We start from the raw sequence: 14,075 nt of genomic DNA on the forward strand, positions 1-14,075 counted from the left end.
GTCGTTCGGAGCTGGAGGAGGATAATGGCCCAGCTGTCGCCATGGACGACGAAACAGATCTTCCTCCGCCCGGGAGCCCGAGCTCCAGCGATGAGGAGACCGTGAAGGGGGATAAGGAGGAGGACCATACCATTTCCGACATGCTCGAGGAGGAGATACAGTCGCCGTCGACCCCTGTAAGATTCGAGAACGGGGCGAGCTTGAACCGCTATCACAGAGTGCTGGACGAGCACTCGGACCTTGCTTCGCAGGATGGCTCTATGGACGGTTTGCCGAGGCGGGTCCGCAGTCCAGTTGACTCCTTGATGTCCATTCCCGATGACTCCCCGTCGGTACAGGTTAGTCTCTGATTACTTGCCTGTCAATGTATCTGGCTGATTCATCCTCCAGGGCTCGGTGGTATCCTCGCCAAGTAGTAGCGTCCTTCCGTCAGTGGCTTCTCGTCCGGGGTTGAACAGCCCGACGCCCTCTTTCAGACCATTCGACAGGAGGTTCTCGGCCCGTATAGCCTCACCTAGCATCCTGTCACCACGCCCGTCGTCACCAGCCTTTCTCTCGGCACACAGCCGAAACGCCTCGTTAAGCAGCCAATTCTTATTCGACCAAGGCGATACCGAAAGTCCGTCTCCACCATGGGAGGTTGTACGGTGGACAAAGCTAAGAAAGTTGAACGGCCAGGCGTTCTCTGAAGCTGGCAAGAGGAACTTTGGGTCGCCGACATGTATAGCGGTGTCGGCATCGATTGTCCTGGGAACGTCAAAGGGCATAATCCTAATGTTTGATTACAACCAGAATCTGAAAATGATTCTCGGACCGGGGACGAAAGGTACAGTGCTTCTACTTCTAATGCGATGCTGAACTCTTACTAACCAAATATACAGCTGTGGAATCGGGCTCGATCACATCAATCGCGATCTCTGCTGACCACAGTACCGTCGCCGGGGGCCATGCCAACGGCAGCATCTTCACCTGGGACACAAGCCGAGCGTCGAGACCATTTCTCCACATACCACACCTCGATCCGTCTCAACTGACGAATCGAATTCAGGACGGGCACTTGCCTAATGTTGCGATTACTAGTCTGGGTTTCCTGGGCACTAGACATACTGCCTTGGTCTCGGCTGACGACCGGGGGATGGCCTTCTCACATCTGGCCACCCGCGGGACTGGCTCGCTAGGAAGGACTGTCAAGACGACCCGGATTCTTGGGCGCTACCCGGGATCGCAGCCACCTTCAGCGAAAGCCATCAAACCTAGCACCGTGCTGGCGTTTGCGTCCCTTCCACTGGGGAATATCGAACGTGCGTCAGACAGCATGGGCCTGACAGCAATGCTCACTCCTTATCTCCTGGTCATTGTGTCGACGACTCCTGTGGCCAATACTCAACACAAGTCTCCTCGGCCGAAAGAAGTGGCGCCGCACAGCGCTATGAGCGGGTGCCTGGCCTGGTTTCCCGCAGTCAAGTTGAAGACGCCCGACCCGAAGACTGGCAGCCAGATTTCGAAAGTGAAGCTTGTCTACTGCTGGTCCAATGTTCTGACGGTGCTCGATGTCGACGAGATACCAGCGGAGGACAAAGATAAGCCCCCAAGCCTGACCTTCAAAGCTAGGAGTCGGTGGAGGTGCGAGGAAGCCATAGTAGCGGTGCAGTGGCTCAGTCGCTCGGTCATCGCGGTCCTGACCATCTCGCAAAGGTTGATTGTCATAGAGGACCAGAGCATGCGCATGACCGAGGCTTTCGATTTGATCCACAAGTATATCTACCATGCCGACCTGTTCTCCAAGCAGCTGCACGCCTTGGTCGAGCAACTAGACGAGGAGGACACCTCTATGCACGGAGTCGTGGCTGATGCTTTCTCCATGAGCTTCAAGACGTACAAAGGCCGCATATTCCTCCTGGGCTTCAACGACGTTTCTATTGGCTCGTTGTCAAATTGGGCTGATCGACTCATAGCTCTGATGGAAAATGGAGACTATATGGGGGCCATCCAGCTGGCGACGTTATACTACACCGGCGATGCCGACAAGCTTACAATCGGGCTGCCAGAGGACTCCGAGCTTCGTCATTCCATGGTTCAGGAGAAGCTTATGGAGATTATGAGTGCTTCCTTGAAGTACGCCTTCAATCAGAGGCAGAAGAACCCAGCCAAAATAGACGACAGTCACCTCCAGGAGCTAGCACAGGCCTGTTTCGTGGCCTGCCAGAGTGTTGGAGATGTCGACTTTCTCTTTGATGAAATGTATGAGTGGTTCGAGGAGGGAGGTGTGGAGGGGATCTTCTTGGAGACCCTCGAGCCTTACATTCTTGACAGGACTGTCACAGTCGTACCGCCAGCTGTTGTCAAAGCTCTCGTTACTCACTTCGTGACGAGAGGCTGGGAGAGCCGTCTGGAAGATCTGATCTGCCAGATGGAGACGGCAACTTTGGACCTGGACGAGATTACGACACTTTGCAAACAGCACGGGCTCTACGATGCACTCATCTACGTGTGGAATCAGGCCATGAACGACTTCATCACGCCTCTGATTGATCTGTTGACGTTACTTGTCCCTCATATGCAGGACGGAGAGTACGTGGCGGGAGACGAGATGGAACAAGACTTCTACGCCATGAATGCCTTCAAGATATTTCCTTATCTGTCCTACATCCTTACAGGACGTGTCTATCCGACCGAGGAGCACATGCCGGAGGATGTGCAAAGCAAGGCCAAGGCCGAGATCTATTGGTTTCTCTTCTCAGGGAAGACAATTGCATGGCCCAAGGGGAGTGAGAACCCATTCCGCACCAGGCCTGCAGAAGCCAGTGAACCTTCTTTTCCGTACCTACGGATGATACTCAAGTTTGATGCCGCGAGTTTCTTGAGCTTGTTGAACGAGGCATTCGAGGATCCATTTCTCAACGAGTCCCCCGAGAAGCATTTGAACGGCGGGGCCGGCAGAGACCTGCCAGAAGAGCAAATCTTCGGGCTGACCGTGGACAGGCAGTACATCGTCTCCATTCTCCTCGAGATTATGAATCCCGCGGATTTCGCCGTCAATGCTACCATCTACCTCGACATGTTTATCGCCCGCAATCTCCCGACCTACTCGCAGTATCTGATTCTGCCAGGCTCAACATTGACAAAGGTGCTGACCGGTCTTTGCAACTATCCCGGCAGCGACCTTGCTGAAGATGCTCAGCTGAGTGCGGAGTATCTCCTCTCAGTGTATCAGCCCCCGGATATTGCCGCCCTTATTCCACTCTTCAAGCAGGCCGGTTTCTACCGTATACTGAAGCGGATATACAAGCATGATGAACAGTACGGGAAGCTGCTTGAAACCTACTTTGAGGACCCAGACGATCGCGAGTCGACTTACAAGGCTATCGCCGACTGTCTCCATCCCCAGACGGGTTTGTCCAAGAGACAATTGCATGATGTTCATCAGGTTATCCGCGAACACTCGCGTGAGCTTGTCGAGTTCGACCCAATCGAGTCTGCAAAGACACTGGGACGATTCGCCCCCGAGTTGCATCCGCATGTCTTGCAAACGGTGTCCGATGAACCCTCCTTGCAATTCACCTACCTCAGGACTATTCTCGAGCCAGAGGATGCACATGCCCCGGCTGTCAAAGGAGATAGGGATTTGATTGAGCAGTATGTTCGCTTGATGTGCGAGTTTGACTCTGCACATGTTTCCCAGTACGTGGGTCTCGTTCAGTCGACCGATCTACGCCTTGACCAGCTGTTGCCGACAATGGAGAAGACCGGCGTGGTTGACGGTGCTGTTATCTTGATGGCTCGTGAAGGCCAGATCCAAGAATCCATGGGCCGCTTGATCAAGCATCTGCATACGCTCGAATCGGCATTGCAGGGTCTCTTCGCCGGCAAGGAATCGGACGAGACTGATCTCCCCAGTGCTACCGAAGACCTGATCAAGGCTCTGCAAAAGTACGTCCATGTAGGACTGTGGCTGTGCCAGAAGCAGACAAAGATGCACAAGGGCATTGGGATCCAGACCCGGCACGAGTCATCGAGCAATGAAGAACTGACACCCGATGAGAATCTCTGGCTGAGTTTGATCGACACAACAGTTCAAATCACACGCAATATCATGCCAGCAATCCAGTCGGCGCCCTCTAGGAGGCGTCGACCGTCAAACGCTTCGGGGGCCTCCGACGATGTAGACTTTTCGCAGAAAGGGATCGACACAGATCAGCTCGTTGCCCTGTTGCGGACCATCGTCCAGCACACTTTCACTGCACTGCTTACAGCTACTTCATCCCACACAGCGCCTCAAGGGCCCGCAAACCGAACTGCATCGAGCTCGGCCAGCAATCTCTCGTTCCTCCGGATACTGAGAGCCTTTCTGACCAGGGCGGCCGAGTCTTCTCCAAGTCTTGCCGATCTGCGATCTGTCATTTCATCCATCTTCTCAGCCTATGCCTATGAAGAGTCCATATTGCAACTGTCTAACCGGCTGCTCGAGCGCAGCCTCTTTGTCAATGTGAAGAAGGCAGTCGAGCTTCGGCAGCGGGGCTGGAGGGCAAAGGGATCTACGTGCGAGGCCTGTGGGCGCCGAGTCTGGGGGCCGGGCATACAGGGCAATGTCTACGAGGCCTACGAGCGGAAGCAGACGCAAGATCAGGAGCGGCGCGCGGCGAGGAGGGCCTTGACCAGAGGGCTCAGTGACGACAGAGGGAAGGGCAAGGCCGACGGCAGCGGAGATGTTTCGGACGGCGAGGGCGGAGGAAAGGGCAAGGGGAAAGCGGCCCATGGCAGTCAAGATGGAAATGCCGCGAGTGCAGGCGAGGCGGCAGGGGAGCACGATGGGGATGGGCAGGCGAATGGTGGCACTGTAGAGCCCGCTGCGGCCAAGGACCAGGGTTTGGGCCCGCTGGTGATATTCGCGTGCAGGCATATCTATCACAGGAACTGCCTCGAGGCCATCCGAGCGCAGAACGAGAGCAAGCCGGGCGGCCGGAGGTATTCGATTGACTTTGGTGGGAAGGAGAGGGAGTATAGGTGTCCCATTGATGGATGAAGCTCGGGATGAAGCATCAGCCAATGTTGTAATGTAATTACTTTGTACGAAAGCGGATAAATCCGCTCGCTCCCGGGAGAACAGAAGGATCTATTTGGGATCATGCCATTCAATGTTCTCCTTATATAACATGGACACTGTTCCAGAGGATGGAAAGTGCCGAACGAAGCCCAGCATCCAATCATGAATTAGCGGACTTGATTGCCACCATTCAGCGCGGTAGTTACCGCTATCATGCACGGATCTCCACTAAATTACCGTGGGCAAAAGCTTACCACTGGAGCTAATTAGCGGCCTAGGAACTTATCAATATCACCTGGGCTCTGTTTGCGAGATTGTATCACTTCAAGGGTCGAACAACAAAACCGCGACAGCCATTGGCCCTCCGGAACATGAGCGCGCAATGTCGATGAGCTCCGAAGAGGACGACCGGCTCCTCTCAGAAAACCAGTCAGACGACCGCTCGCTGGACTCGAGCAGCGGGGACGACATCAGCGACGGCGAGGATGACGTGCCTCCGCCCCCCCTGACGCACAACTTTGCGCCGCCCTTCTACGGGCGGCCGCCGACGCCGCTGCCCCCTTCGCCGTCGCTCACGTCGCTGCTGCGGCCGTCGCGCCCGACGACCCCGGACGCGTCGGACGACGAGCTGGAGCCGGTGCCGCGCGCGTCGCCCAAGGTGCCGACCTACGAGTACTACGGCTTCGTGCTCTACCTCTTCTCCTCCTTCACCTTCCTCATGTACCTGCTCTGGAGCTACCTGCCGAGCCCCTTCCTGCACGCGCTGGGCATCTACTACTACCCGAACCGGTGGTGGTCGCTGGCGATCCCGAGCTTCCTCGTCATGCTCATCGTCTACATCTACGTCGCGCTGGCGAGCTACAACACCGAGATCCTGACGCTGCCCCTGAGCGGCGTCGAGACCATCGTCGACGACGCGGCGAAGGTGGCGGTCGTGGACTCGCGCGGCCGGCTGAGGCACTTCAACAAGGGCGGCGGTGGGGGGAACAACGCTGGGGCGAACGGCGGCGGGCAGCAGAGGAGGAAGAGGGACAAGCAGAGCCGGGAGGAGAGGAGGGCGGAGAGGGCGAGCAGGAGGGGAGAGCTGGACTGGAAGTCTTTATGGAACGAGGGCACCGACGCGGTCATGGATGTGCCGCTGGCTGGTGTGTGCGAGGTGCTCTACGGCGGTATACAGGACGATGAAGATGAGGTCTTGTGATGATGAGAAACTAGGTAGACCGATGCATCAATAGAGGTCGCCATTTTGTCATTCTGCTGTTTCCACAGATATTGGTCCCGTCCCCATCATGGAAATGAAAGCGTGCACAAAATCACAGTAAATGCACTTGACTTATACTGGGCTTTCCAGAGCTGGGCGCTGGCGGCCAGAGCCCTGTAAATGGGGCAGAAGCCACTGTAGTTATCACTTGGAGGATAAAAGCACACGTCTCACCTAATTTTCGGGCTAGACCCATGCATCAATACAACCACCAATTGCCCCTACATTTTCAGCCCCAAGGCTCTACAGGTGGTGCTCTCTAGCGCTTGATACAGTGGCTCGAGTGGCTATCAAGATCAATCATCTCACTGAAGCAACTGTGCTCGGAGTTACTTCGGGCCGCTCCACTTCGCATTCTGACACTCAAGTTTGAGCTGAAGGCAGGAACGATCTCGCCGACCAACCAAATCGCGCGACAGGCTTGGAGCTTCCCTCTGCAAAACGCGACTCGAAATATTCCGTCACAACCTCGCATTCAACCATCGCGCGCGCATCGCGACCTCAACGATCTGCCTTATCTCAACCAGCCAATTGATCTGGGATCGAGCTCATCGACAGCGACAAGATAGCCAGCATGGCTCAACAGCAACCCCTCTCGTCCGCAGTCCCGCCGACTGACATCTACGGCGGCGGTTCGTCTCACCCTTGCCTCGATAGAGTCGATGAAGAATGATTTGCGTACTGACCCCGTGTTTCCGCCTGTATAGATGAGGTTTCTGCCCTCGTACTCGATCCGGGTTACTGCAACACACGCGCCGGCTTCGCTGGCGAGGATGTTCCCAAATCGGTTCTCCCTTCATTCTACGCGCACATAGGCAGCGGCGATTCCGCTCGCGATGTTTTCGGCGACGAAGTGCTTCAACCCCGCGAGAATCTCGAGGTCCGCAACTACATGAACCGCGAGAGCGTTGTCGAGGATTGGGATATGGCGACCGCTATGTGGGAGAACATGCTCATCAAGCGCCTTCAGCCCGACCGCCTGCCCGCCCTGATCGCATCCCGGCGCGCCAACGGCCACATCAACAAGACATCACCCAAGCCCGCCGCCACAGCAAACGAGGGAGGCGATGCTGCAGCCGCCACTAACGGTGACGGCGACGTCGCCATGGAGGATGCTGAGGCGGCCGCAGAGGCGCTGGAGAAGCCCCTGGCAGAGAACCCTCTGCTGATGACGGAGGCGCCGTGGAACAGCGGCAAGGCCCGCGAGAAGGCTATCGAGATTGCAATGGAGAGTTGGGGATGCCCCGCCTTCTGGCTGAGCAAGACGCCGGTTCTGTCGGCGTTTGCTGCGGGCAAGGCCACCGCCCTGGTGATTGATGTGGGCGGTGCTAACACATCGGTAACGGCGGTTCATGACGGAATGGTACTCAAGAGGTCTATCCAGAAGTCGCACGTTGGTGGTCTTTGGCTCTCATCGCAGATCAGAGCTATGTGGGAAGCCAACGACCCCAAGATCGAGGTCACCCCGACCTACATGGTTGAGAACAAGACCCCGGTTGATGCTGGCGCCGCCGCGCAATTCAGGCTACGGTACTATCCCTTTGAAATCTCAAGTTCTTATCGCGCATACGAGGAAGAGCGCGTACTCACTGAGTTCAAGGAGTCTGTTGTGGAGGTCTGGCGGGGTCCCGGCCGGTACAACAACGTTAACAACGAAGAGTTTGTCAAGTCGCAGCCCGGTCGAGTCTTCGAGATGCCCGATGGCTACAACCAAATGTGGCGCGAGCAGCGCTTCAAGGTCTCGGAGGGCATGTGGGACGAGACGGCTGCCTATCCCATCGGCGAGGAGCGCCTAGCAAAGAGTCAGACGATCCCCGAGCTTATCAAGGCATCTCTGAACGGTGTCGATGTCGACCTACGTGGCAACTTGCTTGCCAACGTTGTCGTCACTGGCAGCACCAGCCTGCTCAACGGCTTCAACGACCGGCTCAACAACGAGCTCCAGGCGGCCAACCAGGCCCAGCGCATCAAGCTGCATGCCGCCGGCCTCACGACCGAGAGGCGCTTCGGAGCCTGGATTGGTGGTAGCATTCTTGCCAGTCTCGGAACGTTCCACCAGATGTGGATCTCGCGTAAGGAGTACGAGGAGAACGGAGCTGGCATCATCGAGAAGCGCTGCAAATAAATGGGGTGTTTCCGGACGGGAGCTCCCTTTTTCGGTGCCCGAGGCGTTTGTGCTTTGGGATTCACTACAAGTCTTATGGGGGAGAGTTACACGCCGTATCGGCTAATTTGTGTCGTTTTAGACAGGGGTTGGAGCATTCAGGAGTCTGGAGTTTACGTGGGACCTGGTGGCTGGCGGGAGCTTCTTCAGAACAAGAATAGGAATATAAAAGTCAATTCTCTGCCAGGTCCTATGACCTCGTCGAATGAAGTATCTTGCTTGCGGGCATACACTTCCCTCTGTGTTGATCCCCCTTCGGTTTGCTGAAGTCGGGAGGTAACTTTCAAGCATTGTTTTTTCTTTTGGAGTACATCGCATTACCACCCTCTCCATCTCTCCCAAACATCAACAATCTCATCTTCTCTGCCTTTCAATCGGCTGTCGACGACGAGATACCTGTCAAACATGGCGCCGGCGATGCACGCATGGTTGGGCCACACCCGGACCCTCTGTCCTACGCGCAGCGGTGCCTCGTCGCCGGGGGCGCCGCACCACGCCAGCGTGCCGTGCTCCTGGCTGATCCGGGCCACCTCCCAGCCGCCGTGCGCGTGCGGGAACTCGCACCCGGGCCAGATCTGCACGTGCCTTTCTACCTCTTCTTCTTCTCCCTCCTTCTTCTGCCCACCACCACTCGTAGTAGTTGAAGAAGAAGATTCGCCCTTTGCCTGCTGCCGCCAGGGCATCAGGATCCCCCAGCCGGCGTAGTCGCCCTCGCCGTCGACGCTCGCGTCCCGGCACGGCTCCCGCCCGAGGGCCAGGCTCCCCGCGTTGATGAGCGCCTCGGCCGTGCCGTCGTAGCCCCTGCCCGGGTAGACCGAGGCCACCTCGGCCAGCACCGTGAGCGCCAGGTCCGACGCCGCGAGGCCGCGGTCCTCGGAGCGCGCGTGCGTGGCCAGCTGCTGCAGGTCGAGGAGCGGGTACACGCCCGCGTGGACCTCGAGCGCCGCCGTCGAGGGCGAGGAGCGCAGCTCGGCGATGAGGGTCTCGAGCTCGGCGGGGCCGGAGCCCGGCAGGTCCGACTCGTCGCCCTCACCGGGCGTCGTCGTAGCCGCCGTCGTGTTCTCCTCGCGCAGGTGCGGGTGCTGGAGCGACGTGGCCGTCGGCGTGGCGCCGGCCGACAGCACGAGCGGGAGGGGCTGCTGCTGGGACCGCCTCCGCTGCTGCTCGCGCACGTCGGCCGCGACGTCGCGCAGGGCGAAGAGCTCGGCCGCCAGGTACTCCATGGCCTCCCACGTGCGGCGCGTGGCGTACGAGTGGCCCGCGTGCGCGTACAGCCCCGCGAGGCGGCAGGCGCCCTCGTCGTGCGCGGCGAGGAGCCGCGCCACGAGCGCGCGGCAGGCGTCGGAGCGGGGGATGACGCCCGCGCGGTTGTTGCCCATGTTGATCTTGAGGAAGGCGTCTACGGCGGTGCCCGAGCGCCGGATCGCCGCCAGGCTGGGGATCTGGTCCGGGTGGTCGATGAGCACGGAGACGGCGCCCGGGCCGAGCTCCGACGCCAGGGCGGCTATCCTGCTGACGCAGGAGGGGAACAGCGGGAAGGAGTAGAGGACCTTTTTTTAATCGTTGTAAGTGCAATTCAAGGGTCAAGGGATGGATGGGGCTTGGATGCTGTTTTGTGGAAATGTGAGGCACCAAGGGATACATACGTTGACTTCGCGACCATTTTCCTGGTACTCTTTGAGCAGAGGCAGGAGCTTCTCGGCTTCGAGGAGAGTCGATACGATGACTTTGACGGGGGTGTCATTCTTGTCCCCAACCTGCAACCTTGTGATCTCGATTGTCTACATGTTGAGCGAGGTGCATATCGTCAGCACTTGAATAATATGCTTCCTTTATATCAAGGAGTTGAAAACCGCCAGGTCTCGACAGATTACAGCTGCGCCTACTCACCTTGTGGCTCTTGACGTGTGCCCGCCAGCCAATGTTGAGCTTCTCGACGGCGTCCAACATGCGCTGACAATTGGCTTCGACTTTTGCGCGGTCGAGAACTGCACAAGGTGTGGGAACTTCTCCGAGTGTTTTCCCTACATAGCGCTTCTCAATCGCTTCGGGAGAAGTTGGCCGTGTCATGATCAATGTTCTTTTCTGTGAGAGACTACATGCGTTGTGCGTAACGTGTGCGTTGGTCCAGGTCAACCAACCATAGTATGAGCATGGGATAGTTACTTGTGACAAACAATGGCAATGCCATGAAGCAATATGATGCTAAAGTCCCTATAATAGCAAGATCACATTGTTTGAACTACCTTAAGCACCCACTCACCGGCCAATTAAACCCGTCATATTTGATGGGTGTTTCTCATGTATCTCATATTGGAACCGTACGATACCCTTGACGTCAAGTTAGCGTAATCGACAACAGGCCACCGCAATGAGGGGTCACGCCCAAAGTAAGACACTGGCTGGCTCGTTCAACTAGGGTACAGCTAATCCAAGCCATTCATTTGCGACTGTATCATTGAGCAACCCGATCATGGGCTGATACGATGGTTTTAAAAACCACGAGAAGCAAATGCAATTCGATGCCGCACTATGTAGCAATAAAAGCCAATGAAAAACGCCCTACATCAATGCCCATAACGCCATCCCATATGTGATGATAAAATCCCTTTGTAAAGCAAGTAAACGCCGCCGGACCTTTAGCAGAAGCATCATGTCATCTGAGCTGTCGCTTTTCCCGTGAAAACCCAAGGATATCCCAAAAATGCCTGTTCGTCTCTTCAAAAGGTAACTTGTCCAACAAATGAAATGCAAGCTCGTCATGCTACGAAGAAACAAAGTGCCGAGCCAAGGCATGAAGAAGCAGAAGAAAAAGAAGAAGCAAATGCCCATTACATCCGAACTAAAGAAAGGTAGGCGTCCTACGCGTCAACCTTGGCACGCTTGGCTTCGTTCCCCGGCTCCAGAGGGTCTGAAGCTGGCTCACTTGCGGTGACATCGGGGCTCTTCCTTTTGTTGGTATTGGACGGCGTCGGAACGGCAGCATTGTTGTCGTCGCGCAAGAAGCTGGGCCCAGTGCCCACCACCGGCGTGGCGAAATTCAGAGGGCTAGGCAGAGTATTGCTGTCGCTCCCGCGAAAGTTCCACTCCGGGTAGAAGCTGCTCGGGCTGGGGAGAAATTCATTGTTGAGAAAGCGAGACGGGAGTGCCGAGACAGGGGTATCAATGTTCATGTTGCTGGACTGATGAGGAGGGGGGCGCGCAAAGGGGTTGGGAGGCCCTGTAGCGCCCGCCGAAAGCAGTGTTGTTGCTGAAGGAGATGGTGGGGGAAGAACCATGCTAGAAGAGTGAGAGTCGGTGTTCCGACGCGTGGTCTGAGAAGTTGCATCGGTGGAAGTCCCTCGGGGTGAAGAGGATTCCGCCGTCGCGCTGGCTGCTCCATCTGACGGCTCGTCGGGGATTTCGACCCTGAGCCGAGGACGAGCCGCGCCGCCAACGCGGAGACTATTTTGCCTCGACGGAGGCGTAAAGGTCGTTTCGGGTATAGAAGCCATAGTAGTCCGAGGCTTCGGTATAGTCTGGGCGGTATCAGCACGCTTCGGAAGCGGTGGCGAGGTGGTAGTGGTGTTATTACGTGTTACGCTGCCCACATCCACCGACTGCGACCGATTTGCGCCGGCGTCGCCCTTTGACGCCTCATGGTCGTGGAAAGCCGCCAGGTGCTGGGCCAGAGAAGAGCGGTTCTCGTCGATGGGCGTGAAGATGCTGTGCTGCTTGCGCTGCGGCAGTTTCTTCACGTCGGTCGTCAAGAGAGGCGGCTGAGGAGGTCGCTGTGGGACCATGTCCGTCTTTGGCTCTACGGGAGCAGGCGCTGGCGGCTCCCTGATCTGCGGCACTGGGGGACTGGGGATCTGCTGCTGCTGGGGTTGAGGCGGAGACGAGTGAGGAATCGGCTGCTGGGGCAGCTGCTGGACGTGGATCTGGGGCGGCGATGCCGAGTGCCGGGCCAGCTGGGGTGGCTGGGGTGGACCGCCTTGTGGATGCGCTTGGGGAGGGAAGCTAGGAGGCATGGACCGTCGCTGCTCCTCCATGTACTGTTGCATATGGGGAGGTTGCGCCTGAGGCGGCGGGTATGGGTATTGCGGACCAGGCTGGGGTATTCCATGGGGCACGCTGGGGGGGTTTTGCGGGTTGTAGATGGCAGGCTGAGGCATGTAGGCAAAGCCGTTCACGGGAGGGCCTTGCGGCGGTGCTGGAGGCCCTCCGGGTTGGACCATCCTGTGCATGTCGTTCCTGGATCCCGGGCGAGAACCCATCTGGGGTTGGGGAGTGTGGCCCCTCGGCGCTGCGTGTTGCGCAAAGACCATGCCATTGGGGATTGGAGGTGAGGCCGAGGGAGTGTGGTGGCGGAGGTGTTGAAATGGCGGCTGGCCCTGGAACTGCGGCGGCATCATGGCCTGGTCCATCACCTCGGGCTGGGGAGGAGTGCCTTCCTCATCCTCGGATCCGTCGTCTGCGCCGCCGTTGAAGTCGGATGGTCCTTTGTGCTCATTTGGACCGCCATGCTGGGGAGAGGCGATAGTCAGTTCCTGTGGCAAGAGAGGCAGTAGCAGGGACGCCTTACGTAGGTGTAGCGGGTGATGAGATCGCGCATGTCGCCCGAAGAGTACTCGTAGAGCTTCTTGTTGCTGCCGAAGATGAAAACAGCGACATCGACGGAGCAGAGAACCGAGAGCTCGTGGGCCTTCTTGAACAGGCCGCCTTTTCGCTTCAGAAAGGTGCTGCGGGAGACCGGACGGGTTAGTATACAATGCGCGACCATCGGGTGGGATATCAAGAGAGCTGAAGGGCTTACACAGAGCGGTTCCTGTCGTCCTTGATGGCCTTGATCTCGATCTTTCTTCGACCCATCTTGACTGATGTGTTGAGGGTATAGTATACAAAGGTCCGGGATGTGCAGGGCCTCGATGGAAGAGAAAAGCAAAGGCTTCAACAAAGAGGCTCGAGGAAAGAAGCAAGGAAAAAAGACAAGAGAAAACAGGTACAGAGAGAGAGAGAGAAAGGAATGGACAAGGCTTTGGAAGGCCGCTGGTCTGTGAGATGTGGTGATGCCAGAGCGGACGAGGGTGAAACACGACAGCGGGATGGCAGGGCTTTTGTGGTTTTGCGGATTGGCGTCGTGGGCTCGTCTCTCGAGCTATGATGTCGGAGTATCTCTGTCGACGTCGTTTCCAGGGTACAAAGCTACATGCGGGCCGTTTGGCGATAGTCGGTATGGTATGGCTGGCCGATTGTGGTGCAGGACGATGGGGCTGAATCTGGCGTGGATTGATTCTAAAATTAGATGTGAGGTGTTCACTTTTCTGGGTGCGGGAGGGGGGAAGAGATGGGTTTTTGTGTGGGTGAGAAAGTCGCAGACAAGAGATGGGACGCATGGACCACCACGAGCAACCACGAGCACCCACACTCCAAGGTAATCTCACGCCAACCCCCAAACAGGCAAGGCCCCAAACGGTAGTCCGGGCAGGGAGCCAGTGGAGTTCTCCCAGTGCTTCTAGTGGGGGAGTTTTAGTGGGAGAAACCGCCTAAACAGCGAGCGAGGGACGGACTCTCGCTGCTAAACCTTAACACATCGCCAGCACCGAAGAACGACGACGCCATGCAAC

General features: G+C 57.2%; 4 protein-coding genes across 4 annotated transcripts; 2 read left to right on the forward strand and 2 right to left on the reverse strand.

Moving 5' to 3' along the window:
• Window positions 1-41: 41 nt before the first annotated feature.
• Window positions 42-6,245, forward strand: E0L32_010127 (uncharacterized protein; the record flags this gene model as incomplete). The annotated part of the gene is made up of 4 exons (XM_031132711.1): window positions 42-338; window positions 391-826; window positions 882-4,965; window positions 5,315-6,245. The coding sequence occupies 4 exons, from the start codon at window positions 42-44 to the stop codon at window positions 6,243-6,245; spliced, it is 5,748 nt and encodes a 1,915-aa protein (XP_030990108.1).
• Window positions 6,246-6,879: 634 nt separating this feature from the next.
• E0L32_010128 (uncharacterized protein) lies at window positions 6,880-8,430 on the forward strand (the record flags this gene model as incomplete). The annotated part of the gene is made up of 2 exons (XM_031132712.1): window positions 6,880-6,937; window positions 7,013-8,430. The coding sequence occupies 2 exons, from the start codon at window positions 6,880-6,882 to the stop codon at window positions 8,428-8,430; spliced, it is 1,476 nt and encodes a 491-aa protein (XP_030990109.1).
• Window positions 8,431-8,786: 356 nt separating this feature from the next.
• E0L32_010129 (uncharacterized protein) lies at window positions 8,787-10,539 on the reverse strand (the record flags this gene model as incomplete). The annotated part of the gene is made up of 3 exons (XM_031132713.1): window positions 8,787-10,019; window positions 10,116-10,250; window positions 10,360-10,539. 3 exons carry the CDS (start codon window positions 10,537-10,539, stop codon window positions 8,787-8,789), a joined length of 1,548 nt encoding a protein of 515 aa, XP_030990110.1.
• Window positions 10,540-11,330: 791 nt separating this feature from the next.
• Window positions 11,331-13,320, reverse strand: E0L32_010130 (uncharacterized protein; the record flags this gene model as incomplete). Its single annotated transcript, XM_031132714.1, has 3 exons — window positions 11,331-12,974; window positions 13,034-13,190; window positions 13,265-13,320. The coding sequence occupies 3 exons, from the start codon at window positions 13,318-13,320 to the stop codon at window positions 11,331-11,333; spliced, it is 1,857 nt and encodes a 618-aa protein (XP_030990111.1).
• Between the last annotated feature and the right edge of the window lie 755 nt (window positions 13,321-14,075).

The sequence above is a fragment of the Thyridium curvatum genome (genome assembly GCF_004353045.1).
Source record: "Thyridium curvatum strain D216 chromosome Unknown NODE_79_length_189696_cov_84.187462, whole genome shotgun sequence".
NCBI classification, from domain to species: domain Eukaryota; kingdom Fungi; phylum Ascomycota; class Sordariomycetes; order Thyridiales; family Thyridiaceae; genus Thyridium; species Thyridium curvatum.